The sequence below is a fragment of the Zootoca vivipara genome, chromosome 7, assembly GCF_963506605.1.
Source record: "Zootoca vivipara chromosome 7, rZooViv1.1, whole genome shotgun sequence".
In the NCBI taxonomy this organism is placed as follows: domain Eukaryota; kingdom Metazoa; phylum Chordata; class Lepidosauria; order Squamata; family Lacertidae; genus Zootoca; species Zootoca vivipara.
This window is the reverse complement of record NC_083282.1, coordinates 48,843,402-48,870,521: the sequence shown is the minus strand read 5'-3', so window position 1 is coordinate 48,870,521 and position 27,120 is coordinate 48,843,402. Positions and strand designations below refer to the sequence as shown.

At 49.1% G+C, this 27,120-nt stretch overlaps 1 protein-coding gene across 2 annotated transcripts in view; it reads left to right on the top strand.

Annotated features, from left to right (window-relative positions):
* Window positions 1-27,120, top strand: part of CELSR2 (cadherin EGF LAG seven-pass G-type receptor 2) — a 125,136-nt gene that overhangs the window by 95,027 nt on the left and 2,989 nt on the right. Inside the window, exons 15-35 of one of the 2 annotated variants that reach the window (XM_060276995.1) lie at window positions 1,281-1,464; window positions 2,183-2,284; window positions 2,634-2,728; window positions 3,598-3,807; window positions 5,091-5,274; window positions 7,921-8,064; window positions 8,341-8,518; window positions 9,804-9,971; window positions 10,108-10,234; window positions 10,394-10,594; window positions 10,772-10,946; window positions 11,269-11,381; window positions 12,511-12,590; window positions 14,420-14,546; window positions 15,707-15,829; window positions 18,514-18,644; window positions 19,862-19,950; window positions 21,805-21,978; window positions 22,339-22,563; window positions 23,385-23,628; window positions 24,634-26,409. In XM_060276995.1, coding sequence (XP_060132978.1) covers window positions 1,281-1,464; window positions 2,183-2,284; window positions 2,634-2,728; window positions 3,598-3,807; window positions 5,091-5,274; window positions 7,921-8,064; window positions 8,341-8,518; window positions 9,804-9,971; window positions 10,108-10,234; window positions 10,394-10,594; window positions 10,772-10,946; window positions 11,269-11,381; window positions 12,511-12,590; window positions 14,420-14,546; window positions 15,707-15,829; window positions 18,514-18,644; window positions 19,862-19,950; window positions 21,805-21,978; window positions 22,339-22,563; window positions 23,385-23,628; window positions 24,634-24,655 — 3,096 coding nt within the window. In that variant the 3' untranslated portion in view covers window positions 24,656-26,409. Of the gene's footprint in view, window positions 1-1,280; window positions 1,465-2,182; window positions 2,285-2,633; window positions 2,729-3,597; window positions 3,808-5,090; window positions 5,275-7,920; window positions 8,065-8,340; window positions 8,519-9,803; window positions 9,972-10,107; window positions 10,235-10,393; window positions 10,595-10,771; window positions 10,947-11,268; window positions 11,382-12,510; window positions 12,591-14,419; window positions 14,547-15,706; window positions 15,830-18,513; window positions 18,645-19,861; window positions 19,951-21,804; window positions 21,979-22,338; window positions 22,564-23,384; window positions 23,629-24,633; window positions 26,410-27,120 lie in introns of those variants that run through there. The other variant, XM_060276996.1, reaches the window with a different exon arrangement.

Below are 27,120 nucleotides of genomic sequence, written 5' to 3'. Positions count from 1 at the left end.
GGGCTTCAGGCAATGTTTTTGGGGCCTCAGGTATTAGCATTCTTGAATTGAGAGAGTTTTACTTAGAAGACACCCTACTTCCCCGTAGAATTGCACACTGTAGGACAGAGGGGATGAGGAAGCTGTGGCTCTCCAGGTGTTGTTGAACTACAACTCCCTTCACCATTGACCATACTGGTTGGAGCTGATGGAAGTTAGATTTCAACAGCATCTGGAGGCCACAGATTCCCCATCTCTGCTGAAGGCATAGCTGCCAAGTTTTCCCTTTTCTCGTGAGGAAGCCTATTCAGCATAAGGGAAAATCCCTTTAAAAAAGGGATAACTTGGCAGCTATGGCTGAAGGGGATGAGCAGTTGTGGTGGCCCAGTTGTCTTGCATGGATCATTGTCCAGCACAACTGGTGATTCTAAGTGAGAAATCCTGATAATCTTCCAAGTAACTCTGGAGTTCCCTTGAATGTGGTATGGAAACCATTAAGTTACGAGATAGGGCACAGACGCTGGTTCCTGCTTCAGGAACTTAGGTCATTCTGTGGTCCTAGGTAAACCGCTCCCCCCCCCTCTCTTTGTCTCTCTCTCCCTGTCAGCCTAACATAGCTCACAGAATTGTTAGGAGGGTGAGTTAGATTAGAAATGACTGGTAGCAGTGCTTTTTTCTATTTTAAAAAATGTTTAGGGTACTCTCATTTTGACTCAAGAAAATCACAATTTTATAGTTCAAATCGGGGGAAATAAATACAGTAAATGGACAAAAGTACAAAATTCACAAAATGTTTAGGGGTATACATCCCCCTGCACCGCACCCCCCGAGAAAAAGCACTGACTCGTAATAATCATAACAGTACCCTGGGAATTTTCGTCCTTGGGGAGTGTATGTGAATTGTGTTAGTGAAATGAGGAGCAACATTTATTGCAGGAAGTACTTGGAGAATAATTAACTTTAGCTTATATGTTTTGCAAAAAAAGAAGAAGTGGTTACCTTTGTTTTTTTTTAAAAAAAGGGTTTATCCTCATTTGTTTTTTAATTGGTTTGTAGATTTTAGCTGTACAGTATTCTGTCTGCAGTTTTATTTGTACATTGCTTAGAGAGTTCTTTGATCCAGTGGTTTATAAATCTCCCAAATAAAATAAAATAAAATAAAAACTGCTGTTGACTCTAAAGAGGTTTTGGGAGAGGGATTAGGTGCTGGGTTAGCCAGGAGATTTGTAGACTGCTCTTGTGCTACAGAGAGTCTTCTACCCTGCTCCTTGGGACTTACATGCCTTCCTGTTGTTCCATAGGAGAACCATTACCGACCAGGGGACAGTGGCATGTGCTTGCTCTGTGAATGCTACGCCACAGGCTCTCTCTCTCGCACTTGTGACGCTGAGACTGGGCAGTGCTCCTGCAAACCGGGCGTGATTGGGCGCCGATGTGACCGCTGTGACAACCCCTTTGCAGAAGTCTCCACCAATGGCTGTGAAGGTCAGCAGCAACTCCTTGGGCACGGGCTGAGTAGAACGGAATTCCATTACCGAGCTGAGCTGAAGCAGGGAAGAAGTTGCTAAGTCAAATATCTGGCCATGTTGTGGGACTGGATAAATGATGTTACTGATCAGTCTGCCTTCCGTGAAAGGTGTTCCCAAGCTGGTGTTCATTGAGTGGCTGGGGCAATGAGGGGGAACCTGTGATCCTCCACTCCTAAATGTTGTTGGACTCCAGCTTCCATCAGCCCCAGGCAGCACTGCCAGTGGTCAGCAATGGTGGAAGTTGCAATCCAATAATACCTGGAGGGCTGCAGGTTAGCCACCCCTGGATGAAGTGAGGAGATGGATTCAGCTCTAGTTCTACAAGGTCATTGCCTTTTACGTAGCCTCCAGTTTTCATCATCATCATCATCATCATCATCACATTCTGTCCTAATCTTTTCTTGATGCACTCAGATTCAATACAAACAATTAGCTCTAAACATGACAATTCATTAATACAGCACAATCAATTATCTCAGAAGCTGCTTGTTATTTCCTTGATGACCCAGGATTCCTCATTGCTCATGCTTCTCTGCCCCAAACATATGTGCGCACCAAACATTTGCAAGAGTATGACATCCAGACTATCTCCTACATGCTTCATTGAAGAGCCACAGTGAGTTTGCATGGAAAGGAAATCCCTGTTCACAAATTATCGCTTTCCCCCTTTGCAGTGAATTATGATAGCTGCCCACGTGCCATCGAAGCAAACATCTGGTGGCCACGCACTCGCTTTGGCTTGCCTGCAGCTGCACCTTGCCCCAGAGGATCTGTCGGTAATGAAGCACCTTTGATACATTTATTGTGTGGGTGTGGGGTGGGCAGTTTGATTTCCGCATAAGCCTTGCATGAACCAAGCACTCCTTGGTCTGTGTTGCTTCTGGTCAAGGGTTCCCCATGTGCCACATGCTTAGCTTAAAAAAGAAAGAAAGAACCAGCCTGTCTGCTTAGATACAAAGTAGTGTTTGCAAATTTCAGAGGTGTAGCTGCGTTCGTCTAGAGTAACAAAGCAACAGCAAAGAGTCCGATGGTCCCTTAGATGCAAACAAATGTATGGTGACATGTGGGCCAGAGTCCTCTGTGTCGGATGCGCACAACTCATGCTTCCCTCCCGCTGCCCCACAGGCACTGCTGTGCGCCACTGCGATGAGCACAAGGGCTGGCTGGCACCCAACCTCTTCAACTGCACCTCGCTGACTTTTGCAGCTCTCAAGGGTTTTGTAAGTGCTCTTTTCTCACTCTACATTTTCTTTGCTCTCGCAACCACCAGAATTGCACATGCTCTGCACGCAAATGCACCCACCCACTCTCTAACCTGTACCAAGCTAACCCATACCTGAGGCCTGAGCGAATTAAGCAAGGTAACCCACTGTAACATGTTTTTCCATATTGTGAAAAGCTATAGCAAAATTTACAATGGGTATATGCTTACATACAATGGGAATCTGCTTACCTGGCATGCTATGGTCCATGGGGTCACGAAGAGTCGGACACGACTAAATGACTAAACAACAACAGCAATATGCTTTGGCATAACTGATTCTAATTCTCTTCAATTTTGTGTAGGATTAGGACCTATATAGAGCACTGGTGCTCCACCTCCTGACCACAGCAAGCCCCTTCTAGCTTTGGAGGTTTCACCCGGCATCATCCTCTAATTTCCATGCTTACCTTACAGCCATAAGAGCTAAAATCTTGAAAGCACAGGTTTCTGGGATGCTGAATGGTGCTTGGAGTGGCATTCAGTGCTTGGAGTGACACATTGTCAGCCCAGCCAGGACAACCACCCTGCAGGGTTAATGATTAGGCCTTCTGAGTCTGAAGCATGGGAAGTCTGATTAAAATTTGGCAGAAGATTTGGATTAATTGTTTAATTGATATTTGTATAATTTGGAATATGATTGGATATTTAAAGTGGAAAATTTGATTAAAATGATTTTTTAAAATAATAATAATAAAAAGACAACCACCCTGCAGGGTTATGGTTCTCACTATCTCTTACATTTAGGAGCTGAGATTGAAATAGCCTGGGGACTGCATTTGGTCTGTGATCCGGTTTCTGAGTGCCTTTCTCTTCCTTGCTGAGTAGGCCGAGAGGTTGTGGCGGAACGAGTCCATCTTGGACACAGAGCAGTCTCAGCGGGTGGCTCTCCAGCTTCGCAACGCCACGCAGAACACGGCCAGCTTCTTTGGCAGTGACATCAAGGTGGCCTATCAGCTCTCAGCTCAGCTCCTGAAGCATGAAAGCTCCCAAGAAGGCTTTGGCTTGGCTGCAACGCAGGACGTGCACTTCACGGAGGTAAGCCCATGGGCTCAGGTTCCCACGAGGCTATAACTGTGAAAGTCACAGCAAAAGGATGCACAAGATCGGAAAGGACAGGCATAACACGGAATAGGTTTTGTTGTAGTTGCTGCAGTGCCAGAAAGCTGCTGTGATGGTGCCTGTCTGGTCTATCAAGGGCATCTAGGCAGGATGGCTGTGCTCTGCCTTCATGGCTGGAGTCAGTGATGCTGCTAAGTACCAGTTTCCGCAATCAGCAGGAGGGAAAGTGCTCATGTCCTGCTCGCAGGCTTCCCACAGGCCTCTGGGTGGCCACTGTGAGTGAATAGGTTGCTGGACTAGATGGGGCATTGGCCTGATCCAGCAGGCTCTTCTTGAGAAGGGGCTCCCAAAGCAAGTGGGTCAGCAGATGACGAGCATTTGGGAGAATGCAGTTGCTCAGTGAATTGCACTCGGAAAATGCTGGAGAAGGTCAGTTTAGCTTGGATGGAATGTGACTCTTTGCATCATTTGGGTTTAGAGCAACCTGCTCTGACCCGGGGCCCCTTTGGCTTTCATATCTCATAATCAAGACTGAGAATTACACTGGCCTGGATCTCAGCTGGCAAGGGGTGTGGTACGGGGCAACCCCAAGCAGTTCCAGTTGCAAAGCCAAATCCTCAGGTGAGCAGGGGAGGCTGATGCTTTAGGGCAGGCATCCCCAAACTGCTGCCCTCCAGATGTTTTGGACTACAATTCCCATCTTCCCTGACCACTGGTCCTGTTAGCTAGGTATCATGGGAGTTGTAGGCCAAAACATCTGGAGGGCCGCAGTTTGGCTTTAGGGCAATTGAGGTACTGTTCCACCAAACTCAATTTGCCCTCGCTAGCACCCACCCACCCGCCTGCCTTCCTTCTTACTTTTTACCAGTCTATGGGATGACACTGGCCGTCAGCAGTGTAAAGGATGAGGACAAAGCTGGAATCATTTTACTCTGCTTGCCATTGGCTCTGTCTGTCATTAGCTTCTGGCTTCACTGAGTGTTGACTTCCCTGTTTTATGCCCTACCAGTTCAATGGGCATCAGTCGCCGCTGCACGTGAAGATCACTTTCTTGGTTCCACTGGGCTCTCCAAGGCCACAAACATTGTGAGCACCAAGACAGCTGCTTGTCCCTTTACATGGGAATCCCAGGAATGGGTGACCTGTCCTGTGATGGTGCTTTTGCAGCTGCTTGGCCACAGTCAATCCTCTGTCCTGCCCACTGAAGGAACTGCACACCACTTCTGCAGCTCTCATTGTGCTTTCCTTTGGCCCTGCAGAACCTGCTCAAGGTGGGCAGCACCCTGCTGGACAATGGCAACAAGCGCCACTGGGAGCTGATCCAGCAGTCAGAGGGTGGCACGGCACAGCTGCTCAAGAATTTTGAAGATTATGCCAGCACTCTGGCCCAGAACATGCGCAAGACGTACCTGAACCCCTTCACCATCATCACACCCAACATCGGTGAGAGCATCCTAGCCATTAGGGCTGTTTCCCAATGAAAGGAATCTTTGTGAATCGACTAATTGTATGCATTTCAGTTGATGAGGCTGTCAGTTAAGTACCGTGTTTCCCCCTTTTTAAGACGTAGTCATAAAGTAAGCCATGGCAGGGTTTTAAAGCATTTGAGAAATATAAGACATACCCCGAAAATAAGACATACTTCCACACCGCGGAAACCAACCCCCACAGGCACCTCCACTCACAGAGTCACTCCTTGCAGGCGGCACTGCAGGAGCGCGCTCAGTTGTGAAGCCATGCTCCAGTCAGCTGTTCTGCAGCACTCCGACGCAGCGGAGGCGACAAGCACGGGGAAGAAAATGGCGTTTAAAAACGCCATTTAAGAGGACCCTGTTTCTTGTCTCCCTGAGGGCAGCGGTCCCGGTGGCGGGCAGCCCCTCTGCCGCAGGAAGACACTGTAAAGTCTCCCTGGAAGAAGCAGTGAGCCCAGCTCCTCGTTTCGGCGCCGCTGCGTCTCCAGCATTTTCTGCTGGTTCTCTATGTTCTTGAGCTCTCCACGGCCCGGTTGGGGCTCTCCGAGCCGGGCACCCCAGGGCCGCCCCCCCACTCCCCCGTCCATAGAGAGTGAGAGGAAGAGGGGCGCGTGGGCACATGGCGCGGCACAGCGCAGCGCCCGGCGCCTCCAGCTCCCGTTCGCGGCAAAGGGCACCACCCCGCACCAGCTACGGACCTGCCCCGCGGCCCGCCGAGGGCTGCCGGGCTATGGCAACCATCCTGCCTGCGGGAGCCTTGGGGAAAGAGCACGAGGAAGAGCCGCTACTGCCGCTGCTGCAGAGGCACTGCAAACGCGCCGCCCGGCGAGCCCAGGGCGAGCTCCAGCCCTGCGGGAGGGGCCAGGCACGGAGCGAAGGGGCGACACCGGAGGGCGGCCTCGATGAGTCCCGGCCTGGCAGGCCATCTCCTGGCAGACCCGAGCACAGCCCGCTGCTGACGGAGGCGCCCAGCGAGAGTCCTCAAGGCTGAAGCACTAAGGAAGGGCTCGCGCTTCCCCTTCTCCCTCCCTACCCCCGGCGCGCACTCCCCTGGGGAGGGGGAAGGGGTCAGGGGTGCTCAGATCACAGATCTGGAGAGAAAGGGGCGTCAGGGGGCGGGGAGGGGAAAGGTTGCATGGAGTTTGGTTGGGGCGCTCCCTTGGCAACAAAGTTTCCCGAGGTCCAAGACACATCAGAGAAGATGCCTGCAGCTGCAACTGCAAAAACCCTCTCCTTAATTTCTGGCTTGGCTGCGAGGGAAAGCGGCACTGATTTTGGGTGCCGTTAAAGGCGACATGTTGAGAGATGGGCGCTATGAGGCGCGGGAAGCAAAAACTCCTGTGAAGTTTCCCTGCACAAGCACCCTCGAAAGGAGCCACCAGTCGCTGCATCCTGGGAGAAGCGTGGTGTTGCTCCTTCCTCGCCATCTCCAGGGGTGAGGGAGAGGAAAGCCCCCTTTCCTTGACAGCCACTGGGGTCTGATATGGGGGAGTGTTTGCCCACAGACGGTAGCTTGTTTGCCATCTCTTGTCGGTGGCAGATGGCTGGCTTTCTCCTTCCTCCCTCCCTCCCCACGCATGGGGATGTGTGTGTACCGTAAAAACTGTATCGGTAATTAAAAAAATAAGACATCCCACCAAAAGTAAGCCACCCTGTGTTTTTTTGAGAAAAAAATGTTATAAGACGGTGTCTTAAAAAAGGGGAAACACGGTATGCATACATTTGCAAGTGAATAAGGAAGTGCTACTGAAGGAGAAATAATTGTACTTGTGATTGTGTTTGCATGTAGCAGGCAGACTTTTAGAAGAGGTGTGAGAGAGGGAATGCTTACTTTAAGATAGAGATGGGGCACCTGTGCCCCTCTAGGTGCCATCGACCAACAACTCCCACCATCCCTAACCATTGGGCATGCTGTTTGGGGAGGATGGGTTGTTGCTGTCCATCACCAGCAGAAAAGCCACAAGCTCCCCATCTCTCTTGTAAGATGATGCCTGCTTGTCACCATTTCTGTACATTCTTCTATTGAAAAAGCCAATCATTATTATTTTTAAAAAAGATGTCTCCTGATGAACCAAGGATACCTTTTTTGTTTTTTAATCAATTCACCTAATCAGTGAATCAACTAAATATTGCGACCCTAACAAAAATGCAAAATGCAAGAGACTTTGAGCCAAACAGGTTTTTGTAAACATGAATTCAAAATGAGGTCACAGAAACACAACGTAACTATAACAGCTCTAATCTCCACCTGTTGCAGCTGCCAGCTACACAGCTTGGCCTCCTAGCTCCCTTATACATTCATTTAACGCCTGAGGTGGTTTTGGAGAGAGCCCTGTTGTTAACCACTGTTACTATGAATAGACACTCTGATTATTATGTGCTTTATTTCTTGTCTTCTTATGGTTTGAAATGTTATGATTTTTTTGGCCCAAATTCTAGAGTTGGTACTCATGGGAAAATTTGTTGGGGCTCATATGAAATGTTGGGAGTAATAGGTCAGTAGTCATAAATTTGGGGTTGGAAGGAAGGAGCATGCCTGCACCTCCAGCCCAAACTGCAAATTGACATTCAGCTGGCTTGCCTAATGATAAGAAGCTTTTGCATTTTCTTTGGGCAGTTATTTCTGTAGTGAGGCTGGAGAAAATGAACTTTGCTGGTGCAAAGCTGCCTCACTATGAGGCACTCCGAGGCGAGAAACCTGCAGACCTAGAGACTACCGTCATCCTGCCAGAAAGTGTCTTCAAAGCTCCAGAGAGCAAACGTAAGTTATAGGCTTGGGAACAAACCTTTCTTGGATTTCTAGAAAGGGTTGGGGACAGTGGGCCATTTGTAGGGCTTTCTTTAAAAGGACATCCCTTTTCGACAGGCAGTTGTGAGTCCCGTAAGTCCATGGAAGGTTCCCCTCAAGATAAGATAACTAGGGTGATTTTGTGCAGAAAAGCAGTCTATAAATTCTGGAAATAAAATATCCAGCCTGACTTGGCCTGCTTCTGAGGCAAAGTAATATCTCACTCAGTGTCTCGTGCTCACTTTCCAGAACCTTCTATGGCCAATGCCAAGCATCTCCCCGGTGAGGAAGAAGAACCTGCCCTGATGACAAGACAGAAGAGGCACCCAGATCTGAACGAGGGACAAGCCATTGCCAGTGTGATCATCTATCGCACACTGGCTGGTCTGCTTCCAGAGCAGTATGACACAGATAAACGGAGCCTGAGGTAGTATATACCTGCCCCCACCCCAAATATACACACATACTCAGAAGCAGAGGGTGTAGGGACTCCTCAGATACTGGAGATTATACACAATGCCCATATTTAGGGTAGGCCACTTCAGACACCTCAAAAGTCCATTGCAAAGGGGTCCGTTCGTGTCATTCTCACCCCCACCCATATGCTGGAGGATTTGGGCTCCATTCTCTGTTGTTAAAGCCTCATCGGCTTCTATATGGCTTCCTGGCCCCCTGCCAACTAAAGCACGAAGGTGGGATCTATCCCAGTGGTCAAATGTGGCCCTCCAGGCCCCTCTCTTGGGCCCTTGGGACTCTCTTCAGGGCACACCTTCTCCTCAGCCATGCCCACTCTTGCTAAGCCAGACACCCTCACTGGCCCTGCATGCATCACACTCTCTTTGCGTGTTTTTGCCTGACTGGAATGTGTCACTGAACTCTGATAATGCCTCTTACTTGCCTGGATGGAGGGTAGATGGATTTCTGTGATCTCTCTCTCTCTCTCTCTCTCTCTCTCTGTGTGTGTGTGTGTGTGTGTGTGTGTGCAATGCATCCTGCTGTACAAAGGTGTGATTTATGTTTGTTGCTTTGCTTACTTTTGCCTTTGACTCTGGCCCCCAGAAGGTTGTCTGGTGGATGTCTCCCACCTCTGACCATGCAGATGATTTCCAGTGCCCATGGTTTAAATAGGGAGCAGGGCTCTCACATTGTTTTTGTTGTTATTTTGTATTATTATTATTATTATTATTATTATTATTATTATTATTATTATTATTAATTTGTATCCCATCCATCTGGCTGAGTCTCCCCAGCCACTCTGGGTGGCTCCCAATCGAGTACCAAAACAATACAGCACCAAACATTAAAAACTTCCCTAAACAGGGCTGCCTTCAGATGTCTTTTAAAATTAGGATAGCTGCTTATTTCCTTTACATCTGGTGGAAGGGCGTTCCACAGGGTGGGTGCCACTACCAAGAAGGCCCTCTGTCTGGTTCCTTGTAACCTCACTTCTTGCAATGAGGGAACTGCCAGAAGGCCCTCGGCACTGGATCTAAGTGTCCGGGCTGGACGATGGGGGTGGAGACGCTCCTTCAGGTATACAGGACCAAGGCCGTTTAGGGCTATAAAGGTCAACACCAACACTTTGAATTGTGTTCGGAAACATACTGGGAGCCAATGTGCTAGCAGTTGTCAGGAAGCAGTGGGATGGGCCACCTTACAGGCCCATGTAGGAAATGGGGATGTGGTTCAATGTGTGCCATGTGTCCTCACAGAGTCCCCAAGCGGCCCATCATCAACACTCCAGTCGTGAGCATCAGCATCCATGACAACGATGCCCTGATGCAGCGGGCGCTTGAGAAGCCCATCACGGTGCAGTTCCGGCTGCTGGAAACTGAGGAGCGGACCAAACCTATCTGCGTCTTTTGGAACCACTCCATTCTGTGAGTCCCACTGCCCAGACAACAAGGCCTGGGTGCTGAAGGATGTCAGGCTGGGGGGGGGTGGGGGGTTGAGGGAGAGGCCACTCAGCGACACCCTAAGGCTGGCAGCTTGACCCTGAGTTTGCTGTTTTCCCAGGGTCAGTGGGACTGGTGGCTGGTCAGCCAAAGGCTGTGAGGTTGTCTTCAGGAACGAGACTCATGTCAGCTGCCAGTGTAACCACATGACCAGCTTTGCTGTGCTGATGGACATTTCTCGCAGAGAGGTAAGAGAGGCAATCATGGGCTCATATCCAGGAGATTACCTGAAGGGAGGGGTGGGATTGTGATGAGGATAAGGCTCACAAGGGTGGAAGAACATGACCTCATTGCTAAATCATCTTATGTGTCCATTGATGCACACTCCCCCTCTCTCTTCCCCCCAGAATGGTGAGATCCTGCCCCTGAAGACCATAACCTACGCCTCCATTGCTGTGACGCTGGGCAGCCTCTTGCTCACGTTCCTCTTCCTGGCTGGCCTGCGGTCTCTGCGATCCAACCAGCAAAGCATTCGCAAGAACCTTGTGGTGGCCCTGTTCCTCTCCGAGCTCATCTTCCTGCTGGGCATCAATCAGGCTGACCTGCCAGTGAGCTCCTGGGGTGGGGTGGGAATCTGTGAGGGCAAGAAGAAGCTCAGCTCAACAGGCCAGAGCCATGATTCCAGTCACTGCCATAGGTGGAGGCTCCAATGTGATCTCCGTCGTGGGCTGCTGGTGCCCACCTGGTGTCTCCTAACCGCTGCCCCTTCTCTCTTTCCTTGCCAGTTTGCCTGCACCGTCATTGCCATCCTGCTGCACTTCTTGTACATGTGCACCTTTGCCTGGGCGCTGCTGGAGGCACTGCACATCTACCGCATGCTGAGCGAGGTGCGCGATATCAACTATGGCCCCATGCGCTTCTACTACATGGTCGGATGGGGCGTGCCGGCATTCATCACAGGTGGGGCCCACACCAGACACAACATCTCCTAGCTCAGGGCCATCCTGGCCACTCCAAGGCCTCAGCATCCCTTTGTGAAGCCTTAGTTTGGAAAGCAGGAGGTGGGGGCAAGTGGCTCTGCCCTGTCCGCTCTGCAGTGGGCACCTGAGGCCAGACCATAGCCAGAGAAGCCTGGCCTAAAACAAGGATAGGGCTGAGATGGACTGGCTGCAGGCCTAGCTGTATTGGTGCATTTCAGTTCTAGTTCCTGAGCTACTTATCTGACTGTGATTAGATGCTTCCTCTTACTCTGCTGATGGTTCTGCATGGTATCCTTGCTTAGGACTTGCTGTGGGCCTGGACCCTGAAGGCTATGGGAACCCAGACTTCTGCTGGCTCTCCATCTATGATACACTGATCTGGAGCTTCGCTGGACCCATTGTTTTTGCTGTTGCGGTGAGTAGAGATACAAGGGGCTGGTGGAGGGGAAAGCAAATGTAAATATACCATCAAAGAGAAGTTGCCTGACTTTATGGGGGCAAGTATAGGACCATTTTGATGCCCTGGGAAAAGCACTAAATCATTGTTGCATAACCTGGGGACCCTAATTTGGCTAATTAGGGAGGGTTGTAAATTGACCCACTTTCCCCAAGCCACTCCCACCCCATGCCCCACACCTAATGTCAGATGTGGTGTCAAATGTGGGGGCAGTTATAGACCTGGCTGCACAGGAATGGTTTTGAGTGTGCTCCTGGTTGCTCCTTGACCAGCTTGTATTTGGTGACTTGCAAATGTGGAATTGAATGCAAGCCCCCCCTGGGATTGGTTCCACTCAGGGGCTTCCAGCTGGAGTTCCACACTGGAGCTGATCCCTGCCCAAAGCTAAGTTTTGCAGACACCTTCAGTCAGCTGACCAGCAGTACCTGCTTCAAACTCTGTTTGGGAAAGGGCACTTCCTTTGCTGTCTAGCTTGGTAACAGCAGGTGACTGACAGGTGGACGATGATCAGCTGTCAGTGTCTGGCTTGCCAGCCACATACCGTTCCCCACCCCTCCTGTAAATAGAGAAAAGGGGGAGCTGGAGGAGGTGGGACCCAGATCCTCCATTCTGTGCTTAGTTTTGCCCCAGCCATGGGTAGAGAGGCTGTCTAGTTCTATAATCCTCTTTCCCCATTGGAGATGTCTGGGAGATGCTTGGGAAAGAAAGGCATCCCGTTGCATCACCTGCAGCAGTGGAACTGGAAAGAAGTACCTTCCTCAATCACAGCTCCCTCCCTCCCCATTGTGGCAGGGGTCTCCCGGTTCCATAGCTGTCAAGTTCTCCCTTTTTTTAAGGGAAATTCCCTTATGCTGAATAGGCTTCCTCGCGAGAAAAGGGAAAACTTGACAGCTATGCCAGGTTCACCCCACCCCACCCCCAGCACCATCATACAGGGAGAGAGCTAATCTTTGCAAAATGGGAAAGCCCAGAGCATTCTAAAGAAATGGGGCTGATCCTGACTCTAATGGCATGGGAATAGTCCGGGTTTGAGGGAGGACCTTGGATGGGCTAGTGCTAATCTCTCTCTCTCTCTCTCTCCTCTCAGATGAGTGTCTTCCTCTACATCCTGGCCACCAAGGCCACTTGTGCTGCTCAGCAACAGGGTTTTGAGAAGAAGGGGACAGTGTGAGTCTTAGCATTGCTCTTGCTCCACCACAATAAAGGCACATCACCATCTTCTTGTGTGACTCTTGCACTGTCTTGCCACTTGATTCCATTGCTTGGTCATCTCTGCTGCTTCTGCTGCCATGTGCTCTCCCCCCCCCCTCCTACTGCTGTGCCATGTCCGCTGCTGCTTTCGCCACACTGCTTTCTCCCAGCTGCAGAATCCCACTCCTCCTTCCTCCTCCTCTGCTCTTTTCTGCATACTGCACTTTGTGCCGCCCTTTCACTTCCTGCCGAACTCTGGCCAAGTCCTTTCCCCCCCTTGTTGACGGCCACCCACTGTCACACCCAACCCAGCCTTGGAATTTCCAGCATTCTTGAGAGCACTACATAATCCCTTCCCATAAATCCTTTTTTTTAAAAACATACTTTTTATTAATTTTACAAACAGCAAAAAAAAGGAAACGGTACATACATAGACACCTTTTCCACCTCCTTCCCACCCACCCACATGGATCCTCCCCTGCCACAGAAGTATCTCATGTAGGTGAACAGTCAGAGATGGTCCATTTTATGCTTGGATTTCTGTCCTCCTCCCCCTCCCCTGACCCCAAAGCCCCCCCCCTGCCACCAGGGAGCTCCAGCAAACCAGGGCAGTACGCAGGAGGACATCCATCCAACCATCTATTGTCATACCAAAAAAAGAAAAAAATTAAAATAGGAAAAAAGAGAAAAAAGAAAGAGCAAAAAAAGAGAAAAAGAACAGTACAAAACAGAAAAAATTTTTCTTACATTCATAATTGTAAAACCATATTTTGTGGGCTTCCCCTCCCCCCCTTCCCCGGTTTTCATCCCTTTTTTATCATCTTTAACAGTTTCTTACTTTATAAAAATACACCTTTATATCTTATACAACTTATAAATCAATTATTATCATTTTCACCTAATGTTCAAATCACTGAAAAATCAAACTCCCATTTTATCTTCCCGTGCCTAATTTTTACTCCCTCTATAAGCCTCCATATTTTCACATTTTTCCAAAATCCATTCACTTTTAAAACTATAACTATTCTCAATTTAACCTTACATCCCCGATTACCGGCTCCACCCCCCCAATCCAGCAAATTCCATAATCAGCAGACCAGTTATAAACCTGTTAATCCATCCTTATAATCACAACATCACTTTCCCTTCACCCCACCCCCTGTTTATAGTCTTTTGCCATCCAGGCCACCATACAAGACCCCTGAATTTCTTCTCTTCTCTGCATATTTTTTCCTTCTTCCCTGTGGGTGTTCTGGAGTTCCAGTAATACCAATCGTGCCCCCCTCAAATGCAGGGCACTCCATCCAACTTTTTGTAGAGTAAAGTCATCATTTTTTTCGTGGTGTGCTTCATTTTGTGTTGAATCATCACAGTCCTCATCTTCATCTTTTCCTTCCAAATCACAGTCACCATCATTGTCATTCTCACATTCATCTTTTTCAGTTTCAAAAGCTTCATCTTCTAGAAAATCATATTCTGCCATCACCATCTGAAATTGTTGCTGTAACTCTTGCCGTTTTGTCTCCTCTTGACATAGTTCTATTCTTGTTTCCCACATTAAGGTCAAAACAGACCGCTGGAACTCAGGGGAACACTTTTTTGTTGACATAGTTCAATCCTGCCAATCCTCCCCATAAATCCTAGAACTGATATGGCAAAGCGAAGAGTGCCCCACAGCTTTTGGCACATGGGATCCATGTGAAGAGCCTGTTGCTGGGGACCAGGGATGGGATGTGCCTGTGGACATAGTCCCATGGGGGCTGTGTGGGAGAGACCCCACTGACCATGCTCCTTCTTCATTGCAGCTCTGGCCTGCGCTCAGGCTTCATCTCCCTGCTGCTGATCAGCATCACCTGGCTGCTGGCCCTGCTGTCTGTCAACAGCGATGCCATCCTTTTCCACTACCTCTTTGCTGGCTTCAACTGCCTCCAGGTATGGTGGGCACCAAGCAGAGGCTCAGGGGGGTGGGAGTTGGTGGGAAATCTCCCAAGATCAGTCATGTTGGTCCAGTGGTGTTACTAGATTCCATGCACAAGCACATACTGAGTTAGCAAATCACTTCTGTTGTGCTTAAGTCATGAGGAATATGTTTGGAATATGATCTTTCCCCCAAAGGATTGATCTCTAGCTTTGCTCAAAGTAGAAAAAAAATTCCGCATTTCCTCCTCCAAGCTAACACATGAATTATATAAAATAGGTGCTATTTAAGAAAAACAGCAATAATTATCCATATAGAAATTGTTAACATCTGTATTGATTCATCCATATCGGCCTAATGAAACCACGACTGGATTTAGTGGAGTCCAGTGCAAACTTTGGATATCATGCACGTTTTTGAAGGAAAGTGTTACTCTTTGCTTTTGTGAGTCAGAAGAAACAGGTGGGAAGAGAACAGTGATGCCATTTGGGATGGAAGGTGGGAATAAGCAATGGGCTTCCCCTTCAGTGTGGTGTAGTGGTGTTGTGTGGCCAGTGTGGTATAGTGGCTAAGAGTGGTAGACTCATAATCTGGGGAACCAGGTCCGGGTCTCTGCTCCTCCACATGCAGCTGCTGGGTGACCTTGGGCTAGTCACACTTCTTTGAAGTCTCTCAGCCCCACCCACCTCACAGAGTGTTTGTTGTGGGGGAGGAAGGGAAAGGAGAATGTTAGCCACTTTGAGACTCCTTCAGGTAGTGATAAAGCAGGATATCAAATCCAAACTCAGGGCCGGCTCTAGGTAGACCCCCGGTGGCGCAGGGCACAACGGCGCCAGCCCACTGGCCAGCCGGTCCGCCGGTTCGACGTGCAGCTACGCCCACGGGCACGGCAACCGTGCTGTGCCTGCCGGCCGGGCGCACAACAGCGCCTGTGGCAGCCGTGCTGTGCGCGGCACCCACCCACCCGCCCACCGTGCTGGGAAACGGGGGGGGGGGGCGCCAGAGGGATCCGATGCTCCACGGCGCCAGGGGCGCTTAAGACGGCCCTGTCCAAACTCTTCTCTTCTTCTTCTTCTTCTTCTTCCTTGATGCTGTTGATGTCTGCCTGAATGCAGTCTGGGATATTCCAGGATAAGACTGTCAAGACTTGTGATCTGTTTGGTTTCTTCCACAGGGGCCCTTAATCTTCATCCTCTGTGTCCTCTTGTGTAAAGAAGTGAGGAAGGCTCTCAAATCCAGTTGTGGCAAGAAGCATGGCACAGACCCCACATTCACCACCAAATCTACCTTGACAGCGGTGAGTGTTTTTTTTTTTAAAGACTTTATTGTTTAAAATAATACAGAGTAGAACATATGCATGATATGAATACAACGATAGTTTCCTCCTCGTCGTATCTCATACAAAAGAAAAATAAATAAATACAGAAGAACTAAATACATAATTCAAAATACAAAATAAATTCTTCTTCGCAATGTGAACCGTATATTATCTTTATGTTAAATCCTATTTCTTCCTTCTTAGAAACTTCCCGTCCTTCCAATATTACACTTCCAAATTCTTTGTTTTCTACGGGTCTTCGTTATAACTTTCTTCCTTTCTTCTCAATTTTCCCTTAATCTCATTTTTATATTACAAACGTTAATCTATATCTGCCAATATGGAATTATTAGGATAATACATTTTTAAGTATTTTTTGTAGACCTTCCACTCTTTGGATACTTTTTGTGTTGATGATTCTCTTACTGAGTCAGTGAGTTTAGCCAGTTGTACATATTCTAGCATAAGTGTTTGCCACTCCAATATAGTGGGTAAGGTCTCACTCTTCCACTTTCTTGCCACTAATACCCTGGCCGCAGTCATTGCATACAGCAGTAAGGATTTTGTTTCTTTTGGAGTTTCTGGTGGTAGTATGTTTAATAAGAATAGTTCCGGCCTTTTTTTTATTGACTGTTTAAATAGTTTTTTGATTTCTTCGTATATATTATTCCAATATCTTTTAATTTCCTGGCAGGTCCACCACATGTGGTAATATGTTCCAATTTCTTTTTTACAACGCCAGCATTGGGGACTTGGTCCTCCATACATTTTTGCAAGTTTTTGGGGGGTATAGTGCCACCTATAGAATACTTTCATATTGTTCTCCTGCAGACTATAGCATGCTGTGAATTTCATATTATCAGCGGTGAGTGTTTGAGGAAGTGGCAACCCAGTAGTTGTTTAAGCAAGGAACAGTGAAAATCAGTATGTATGACCAGGCGGTGTTCTATTGCATGCATTCGGACATCATAATAAACTGTGGTTTAGCTTGATGGGAGGAATCCTAGGCAAACTTCAGGCTTACACACTCATCCCCTCTTCTCCTCTAGTACATCCACAAGGAGCAGATTTGAAGCTTTCATTTACAGTTAGAATTAATCATTGTCTAACCCTAAATTTTGACTAATCTTAGTTCATGGTTTGTGGCTGATTTGTTTTAAACAAACCAAAGTTAAGATAGCTGGTTTGTTGGGTTTGGAAGAAGCCACAAACTACAGAAGTAAAAACTTTGTGGCTGTACTAAAGAAGGAGAGAGCAGAATGCATAGGCCCGGGGTGGGAGGGCACTAGGCTTATTATTCCTATCATGATCAAACCACGGTTTATCATACCAGCCAAGTGCAGCCATGCTAGTTGTGTGCTCTGTTATTAAAAGACAAAATGAATCAGATTCCAATTCTATGCCAAGAAAAGAAGCTGGATTTGGCAACCTACATGAATCCACGCAACTAAGCAAATGTGAAGGTATTTGCTTGCTTTGCCAGATTTATGCTGCTATTGCTAGCCATGTAGAAAGAGCAGGAGTGATATACGGCACTGCCACTGGAAAGTGTACACAATCTCCAGTCCACAGACTTCTGAGGTTTTCACCAGGCATTATCTAGACCCTTTCATCCCTGGTCTTCACAGTTTTAAGGGCTGGCCCTTTTAAGAGCTGGCGCCTGAAGCAGAAATCCTCACATGGGCCCCTCCCCTTCCCTGGCAGCGAGCATACTACCGTGTTTCTCCTAAAATAAGACAGGCCTTAAAAATAAGCCATGGCAGGCTTTTCATGAGTAGAATAAATATAAGACATACCCCGAAAATAAGCCATACCGGGTAGTGTTGGGAGCAGGCTGCGTGAAGCCCAGGACCCGGCGGTGGGCGGCGCGCGAAGCCGGCAGGAGCTTCAGCAGCGCCGCATCGCGCGAAGCAGGCAGGACCCAGCAGCAGCCTCAGCCAGCGGCTGCGTGAAAGCCGGGACCCAGCGCCGGGCGGCGCGCGAAGCCGGCAGCAGCCTCAGCCGGCTGTGTGAAGCCCGGGACCCGGCGGTGGGTGGCGCGCGAAGCCGCAGGAGCCGGCAGCAGCCTCAGCCGGCTGTGTGAAGCCCGGACCCGGCGGTGGGCGGCGCGCGAAGCCGGCAGGAGCTTCAGCAGTGCCGCATCGCGCGAAGCCGGCAGGACCCAGCAGCAGCCTCAGCCAGCGGCTGCGTGAAAGCCGGGACCCGGCGGCGGGCGGCGCGCGAATCCGCAGGAGCCGGCAGCGGCCTCAGCCGCGCCGCGTGAAGCCCTGGGACCCGGCAGCAGGCTCAGCGGGTGTCGCAAGAAAGCCCTGTACCATACTTACCGGTAATAATGCTGTACCCTACTTAGGTAAAAAAAAAAAATAAGACATCCCCTGAAAATAAGCCGTGTTGTGTTTTTTGGGAGGAAAAATTAATATAAGACGTGTCTTATTTTAGGAGAAACACGGTATTCAAAAGCAACAATGTGCTGACCTTTCAGCTGCCTGCGGTGGCCACCTCACTCTGCCTAATGATAGGGGCGGCACAGGTGGGGGGAAAGACTCCCAGCTCTGGAATGCATTTGCTGAGAAGAAAGGAGATATCTACAAGGGGAGGCAGTTCCTGCCTCTCTGCTGCTCTTAGGGTTTCCCTCTCCTCTGATCACAGTGTTCTCTCACCAGGCTTATAACTGCAACAACACCTACGTTGATGGGCAGCTGTACCACACGCCCTTTGGAGACTCCACTGGTTCCTTGCACAGCACTGTCCGCTCCGGCAAGAGTCAGCACAGCTACATCCCTTTTGTGCTCAGGTAATTCCAGTTCCAGGGCCCTCTCCCTTCATTGCACAATGGACATGTGAAAGTAGGGTGGGAAGAATTAATATTGGGCAGAGGGGGTAGGTGGTATGCCATTTCAGAGTGACAGTTTGCGAGATGTCACCTTACTAGAACTACTCCCTAAACTGAATTCTTATGACCTCAAGGAGGGTTTCCGCTGAGGCTTGCCTCTTCCTTGCTCTTTTGAGGCTTGCCTCTCTGTCTCTCTTTTAAAGCCACTGCTGTACTAAGTATTTTAGTTTGAGGTTGTTTCTTGATGTTGATCGCTCAGGGAAGCACAGAACCAATAGTGTTCCTTCTGGATTGCTGAAGTCAGAATAAGGGACAGCCACTTGAGAACTCCTTTCCTGAACCACTTGTAAAGGCATGCCTTGAGGGTCTTTTGCTTTTTTGTAATGTTGATGATGCAAGTCTTTCTTGCCCTCAAGGTGAATATGCTCAACACTCACAGGAACATGATGTACAGAGAATTTATAGCCACTTTCCTGCCTGGCATAAGGCTTGCCCCTCTGCCCTCTAGGAGCTCCGAGCAGCTATAATCTCTCCTGCATTATGCTTACATTCAGGACTCCCTGAAGGACCAGGTGCGTAGCCTGGGAGTCTTTTTGGACTCACAGCTGTCCATGGAGGCACAGGTTAATTCTGTGTCCAGGGCAGCTGTCTACCAGCTCCATCTGGTACGCAGGCTGAGACCCTACCTGCCCGTAGACTGTCTCGCCAGAGTGGTGCATGCTCTAGTTATCTCCCACTTGGACTACTGCAATGCGCTCTACATGGGGCAGGCCCTCAGTCCTGTATACCTGAAGGAGTGTCTCCACCCCCATCATTCAGCCCGGACACTGAGATCCAGCACCGAGGGCCTTCTGGCGGTTCCCTCATTGCGAGAAGTGAGGTTACAGGGAACCAGACAGAGGGCCTTCTCGGTAGTGGCACCCGCCCTGTGGAATGCCCTCCCAGCAGATGTCAAGGCAACAAGCAATTATTTTACTTTTAGAAGACAACTGAAGGCGGCCCTGTTTAGGGAAGTTTTTAATGTTTGATGCTGTACTGTTTTTAATATCCAGTTGGAAGCCGCCCAGAGTGGCTGGGGAAACTCAGCCAGATGGGTGGGGTATAAATAATAAATTATTATTATTATTATTATTATTATTATTATTATTATTATTATTATTATTATTATTTTATTACAGGGAGGAATCTGGCTTGAACAACAGCCAGGTGCACATTGGGCCTCCAGATCCCAGTTCACTTTTCCTGGAAGCTAAGGATCAGAACAACGGTAAGGAGAAGGGAACAGGGCAAATTCTAAGCAGAACTGTATGAATCTGTATTCAAAACCAGCCTTTAAAACTATGGCTTGTGCTGCGATACAGTTCTTAATGTCACAGGAGATTTTCAAGATGAAGGGGAAGGGAGAGTAAGGGAGATGGCTGGAATTGTTGTTGTGTCTCAGTGCCTTTTTCACAGTGTGGATATCTTGCTGAGGATCTGTGTCATTCACAGATAGACAAAGATTGTAAATGTTTTGTTTTGTTTCCAATAAGGCTTTTAGACTAAAACTGACTGGGGAAGTTGGCTGCTTAATGATGGACAATCGGTAATAGTCGCAGTACTGTAAATAGTGAGAAATGTAGGACTATAATGATATCTGTTATGTAAGATCATGCCGTTTTCAGGAGGACTGAAAACAATAGCGTTGTTTTCATAAATCATCATACTGGGCTGAGATCAAACAAATTAAATGAAATGCAAATTGCGATGGACAGAATTTGAGCAATGATAACATGATCAAAGACAAACAGGTACAAAACAGTGAGCTTCATTTCTAGTGCTTGGTGGTCCCTGGACTAAACAACATTGGATGATCCAAGATGCATGTGTTTAGACCCTTTACATCAAGTTACACATAACTTGGATGTCCAATATTGTTAATTTCTGTAGAAGTAACAATGGTGGCTGTTTTTACTTTTAAAACAGACACAAGAAGCTCATGCTTTGATGATTATAGCAGTGTTGTGGAAGGGGGTGCTTAACCCTTTCTGCTCACACTGTTTCCCTGAAACCCCCCCCCCCGGTACTTTCTCCTGGATGCTGATAAGAGCTTGGGGAGGTGGCATAGGAGGGAGAGGTTAAAACCACCTCTCCTAGTTCTGCTGATATCAAATTTTGTGCCTGTTTAATAGTTTATTTAAAAAGTCAGGTGATCCATTTACAGATCTCCTGCATTGCATGTGGTTTGGACTCCCAAAGCACAGACACCACTAGAATTTGTTTTTGTTCCTAAAAAATTATCCAAATAATTATCAGAGGCATTTCACACAATCAAACTGACAGAGAGTATGAGAGAGGGATAGTTTCTGAGCTAAGACGGGCACTTGCTGAAGCAGTTGTGTGATTGCCAAGAGGAATACGGGTGAAACTCGGAAAATTCGAATATCGTCGAAAAGTGCATTTATTTCAGCAATGCAACTTTTTATTTATTATTTTTCTTTTAATTTTTACAAATGCTTTCTTTTGGAAATTCCACAGTAATAGAACAAATAGTTACAATAATACAAAAATAAACATTGCTATTACATTTCATTAATTACATACCATTTATAATTGACCCGCCTAACGACAAATAATTACAATTACAACAAATAAAGGCTTGACATATATTGCTTTGCATGTCATGCATCTATCTCATCTATTGGTTTCACTTTTAAAGTTGCATTACTGAAATAAATGCACTTTTCGACGATATTCGAATTTTCCGAGTTTCACCCGTACGTGCACAGCTCGAAACTCCTCATTTACGCTGTCACCAGAATGTCTCTTCGATGGAAGCGTGATGAATGTAGGTCATTGTGAGCTGAGCCTGCAGGGAAGTGAATGCACAAAAGAATTGCTTCCACACATGTCGAAAATCAGCTGATTTGGTTCGTAAGGACTGCTCCAATTCACCACCAGGACCCTTGCAAATTTGAGATTAAAACCAACTTGAGTTAGGGATACCAGGTCTTTGTGTGTGTGGCGCCAGTTGGCAGAAGACTGAGTGCAACAGGGATGGTTCTTAAACTGAAAGCTCCCTCCACCTAGGCACAGTGATGAACACACACACTCTAACCACCACCCCCTCCTTTGGCCACAGAGCGTGACACTGACTCAGACAGTGACCTCTCCCTGGAGGATGACCAGAGTGGCTCGTACGCTTCCACCCATTCCTCTGACAGCGAGGAGGATGAAGAATTTCCTAGAGAGCCCTGCTGGGAAAACTTGCTGTGCCCCAACAATGAGAAAATGCCAGCACACAGCACTCCAAAGGGTAATGCTGGGGACGGCTTGTTATCATTATTTATTTATTTATTTATTTGTTTATTTATTTTATTCATTAATAAAGCCCCCCCCCCCCCCCCCCCGCTCGCCGGCCATAAGTCCTTTGGGTTCTCTACAACATAAAAGCAATAGAAACTATTGGGGGTGGTGGGTGGAAAGCAGATTTAAAACACAGCTTCTCTACAACATAAAAGCAATAGAAACTATTGGGGGTGGTGGGTGGAAAGCAGATTTAAAACACAGCTTCTGGAAGCTCCAGGGATACCTGAGCCCTCCTATCTGTGGACAGGTGGGATGGGGTCAGAATTTGCAGGTTCAAAGCTAGGTTTCTTTTCTCCCTTCCCCCCAGTGGACAACCTCGCTGGCCCTGGGAAACCTTACTGGCCAGGTGACTTTGTGACCACCGCTAGCGAGAGTGATGGGCATGTTGGCTCAGAGAAGCTGCGTGTGGAGCCCATGGGGAAGAACGACCGGCTGGGGCCCACAGAGGAGATGCCCAGAGAGAATGGGGAGACACAGACCAGGGACGGCGTCTTGGGCTCGCTGCCTCACCCCACAGCCCAGCCTCAGAAAGGTAAGGAGATTTGACTGTGGGAGACCCCAGCGCCCAGTCACCTGCCCACCCATGAAACCTTAGAAGGGACCTCCTCTATCTGTGGTACCTTGCGGAATTGCGTCCTGGAATCCCAGTCCTATTCATCATATCAGTTGCAGGATTCAGCAACCTTAAGCCTCAGCCCAGAAACAGGATTCAAAGCAGTTAGTTACCTGGTGAAATTTCATGGGGGTGAATATGATTTGCAGGGCTCAGGGTAGGCGTCAGTACACTGCACAGCTCCTTGCCCCTTGGCATGACTGGCAGCTGCACACACACATTTTCTTGACCGACATCATAAACACAGGTGGCAGAAGCACCTTTTTACATTGGTGCAGAATGGGGATCCTGTGTCTGCAGTGCTGAGCATACTGAACCGCTGACTGTGGAACCTTTGGCCCTCCAGATATTGTTTGACAGCTAATGGTCCAGCAATAAAACTTCTAGCACATTTGCAAAGCTAAGCAGGGTCTGGTATGGTTTCAGATTGGATGGGGGAACCACGTGCTGAGATTTCCTGCATTGCAGGGGGTTGGGCTAGATGCCCCTCGGGATCCCTTTCATCTCTACAATTCTGTGATTCTACAACTCCAACTCACACCAGCCCCTGTTGATGTGGCCAATGGTCAGGAATGATGGGGACTGTTCTCCCGCAACATCGATTCTCCGCCCCCTGCCCCCCCCATTGCCCATACCCGGCTCCAGAAAGCCAGGGCTGGCCAATTCCCCGTTCCATATTGGCAACCTTGCTATCTGATGAGGACGTTTCCCTTGACCCCAGAACCTTGTGCCCTCCTCAGGCATCCTCAAGAAGAAGTGCTTGCCGCCCATCAGCGAGAAGAACAGCATCCAGCGCATCCACAACAAGCTCTCCAGCTGCCGCTCAGGGATGGTGTCATCGCACGGCTCTTCGGGGAGCGACGGCAGCCGTGGGGGAGGGCCCCCGCGCCCCCGCCAGACACTACAGGAGCAGCTCAATGGCCTTACGCCCATCACCATGAGCATAAAGACTGGCACAGTGGATGAGGACTCTTCGGGCTCCGAGTGAGTATGGCTGAGCCTTCTCCCTGGGGAGGGCGATGCCCTCCACAGCCCACTCGTCTGAGCCCGCCGCCTCTGTGGAGCCCCCTCGTCCACACCATGTCTGGTGCATCGGATCCTCTGGGCTGCGACTCCGCTGTGTCTCACCTGTCCCCAGGCTGTGCCTCTCTAAAAACGTCTCCCTGTCTGCTCCCTTGTAGCTCCTTAGATCCTTTGTAGCTTTCGCTAAACGTTCTTGCCGTTCCCCTGGACCTTATTTTCACACGGGCTTGCTAAGAATCTCTACTTCTATTTCCTTTGCCTTTTCCACTCATGGGCTAGATCCTGACCTGGCACGTGGCCAGGAGTGTACCTGTTCCTTCAGTAGCCACCCCATGCCCCACGTCCCAATTTGGAAAAGGTGTCAAGGCAGCCTTAAAAAATAGGCTGTGTCAGCCGTCCCTTTGCTGCCCCTTGTAGACTGGGTGGTGGTGGGGGGGAGAGATTTATTGGAATGTGCGGGGAGCATGGGAACCAGTTTGCCCAGTGGGATATTGGGAGAAGATAGCATCCCGGGGCTGAGGCCAGAGGCTGTAGTCTCTCGGACCACCTGAGATGAGGCTCTGATACTCTCAAATGCCACGTCTTTTCCTGTGTTCTTGTAAGGTGCTCAGGGACTGGGCACAAGCCTGCCATGCAGATCCTGACTTGAGCAAGTGGGTTGGGCTAGGAGCCATCCTGACCCTGGGCGGGGCTGGGTGGATGTGGGGGGACGGGGACGGGGTCCTATTCTAACTTCTTCCTTACCTTTCTGGCACTAACCCAGCCTCTCCTCCCTTCTCTGTCTTTCTCTCGTTCTCTCCCCTCTCGCTTCAATCTCGCCCAGATTTCTGTTTTTTAATTTCCTCCATTAACACGCGAGCCCCAGGGGGGGTGCTTTGCTCAAACCTGCTCACGACCATGCTCATGTGTTTGTGTTTCCCCCCTCCCCGTTCCCCCCGTCTCGCTTTGTGTTTGATCACTGAGCAGGAGCGATGAAACCTCAATCTGACGCCAACGCCTGCGCCAGGCTCTGTTTCCCTTGTGCTTTGGCCAGTCCGGGAGCCAGGATTGCTCTCAAACCGCAGCGAGGAATGTTGCCTCCTTCAGCCCAGCCCGGCCCAGGGAGCCGGACCCACCATATGTAGTGCCAAATGAAAACCGAGCTGCCGCCCCGGCACCTGGCGGGGGAAACGGCAGGTCCCAGGAGGCGGACCTACTTGAACCGATGCACTTTGGATCATTGTGAAAACAGACAAACAAGAAACACGAACTCAACCACCTCCACGTCTTCAGGGATTTTCATGCTTTGTTGCCCAGTCTGGAACTGCTGTGTGTCTGGAATATTTCTCTCTCTTTCTTATCTATCAGAATCGGGCTGGGGGGGCCTCAGCAGTAACCACGTGCCCAGGCTTCTGGAAATGCATTACCTGTGAAGATGCTTGCATATCTGACAATGGGGCTGAGCTAGGAGCCTGTGCACTTGAAGATGGCTGCCGCCAGGGGGCACTGAAAACCGTAGGTTTTAGCGTGCGAGGCAAATGCAGATGGCATCTTCCTCCTCAAATGGTAACTTTGAATTAAAGCCTGAGGGCGTGACAGACTTGGCCATGCGGGAGGGACCTGCATGAGACCAATGCTAAGCACCACTTGCAGACAGTAGGCAGGCTCTGCATTGAAGCTGACTCCTTTGGAGGCTCTAAGACCTCAGTTGCATATAAACAAAACCAGGAGATAGCCCTCATTCCCCCCGCCCTGCAGTGTGTGTGTGTGTGTGTGTGTGTGTGTGTGTGTGTGTGTGTGTATCATAATCATGCTTTTTATGACCCAGTAGCATGGGCTTAAGCACACCTCCCAAGGTGCAACTAAGGCACGTTAAAACAATGTGCAGGACAGTCTCTGGCTATCTGGCACATAGGAAAGTTCGGAGCCCGAGATCTTGGTTGTGCCATGCCAATCAACCATAGAACTGAGAAGGAAAGGATCGCCCAAATAGCTTGCCCTGGATTCTGTAGACATACACTAGCGCTCCCTACAGGTGTGCAGTACCACCTCGTCTCAAGGAAAATAAAAGGCTTTCCCTGATCTTACAGAGTGGTTGGATTGTTACAGAAACCCAGAGCCATTGTCGCAGGACGCGAATCGCCATGATGCTACCTACAGCCGTGGACTGGACAGATTTGCTGGGTCTGCTGTGGATCTAGCCCCTTCCCTGGGCCAGCCCCAGTGCCCCAGTCTGCACAGTGGGACCAGGGGCTTAGGACCTCCCCAATGGGCCACTGTTGGCATCCGTGGAAATGCTCCATCCTGGACCAGGGCTAATATCCCTTTCAACCGTTTTTTGGTTGCGACAGCCACTCCTCTCCAAGCTCAGCCTGCCAATCCAGTGACTTGGCCCCGTGGGGATGCTCCAAGAGGCAGCCCACCAAGGTGCTGAGCGCCGTGGGTGTGGCCTGCTGAGCCGTCAGCCCATGCTGCAACTATTTTCGTAGACAATGACAAAAAGAAAAAAGTCCCACCTCCCTGCTCCTCTCAGCCAATCAGCACCTGGTCCACGTGCTGCCAGGCTGGAGCCGGGATGCTGCCTTGATGTCTTTCAATAGCACCTGGCTCTCATGCCAACAGGGTGCTGCCTTTCTGCCTCAGAAGCCTTCATTTTTCTACACTCAGCCAAGCCTGATGCCTGCTCATAATGGGGATTTTCATGCTGGGTCCTTTTGGAAAGTACTTTTTTTATAACGTTCCTTGGGGTGGGGGTGGGGGGAGAAGAGAGATTTTTCTGATAAGGGAGTTGGGGGAAGAGGGGGAGGGCGGCCAGGGGAAGAGGGGTGAAGGCACTGTTTATTTTGATGTGGGTTTTTTTTAAAAAAAATATTTGACCACTGCTGAAGGATGTTCTAATTTAAAAGAGATGGAAAGCCCCCTGGGGGGCTACATCTTTAGCTTCGTAGCAATGTTAAGTCTCATTAGCCAGGGCGCAAGATACGATGCGCTTGAACTGACTTGGTCGAGGTTTGCACAATGAGGAATTAATTGAGACTTGAGCATTGCTATGGTCTGGCTTGTCAAAGGATATGGTTCCAAAAAACACACCCCAAGGCCTCTGTGTTCGTCGCCTCTAGGAAACTTGGCCATTGCCGCCAGGCCTTTTTAGTGGCCTCTGTCCTTGCCAATTCCTAACCTTTTCTTGGAATGTTTTAACATGGATGTGATTCTCATGAACCTGTGTAATGTCAGCCCGGCACTTTAGCAGCAGCCGCCCACAACGCTAAGCAGACAAGGGGGCTCAGTTCCAGCCTCTTTAATACATGGATTAACCAGAGAGAGTCTTGCTTCCACCTAGTGTCCCCGGTAAGCCCATTTAAGTGAAAGGAGAAACTGGTGTTTCCCTCACTTCTCTGTCCAAAACAATAGTATCTGACTCATTTCCACCTGCAAGTCTATGCTGTCTTTGACATCCAGCCCCACTTGGGACAA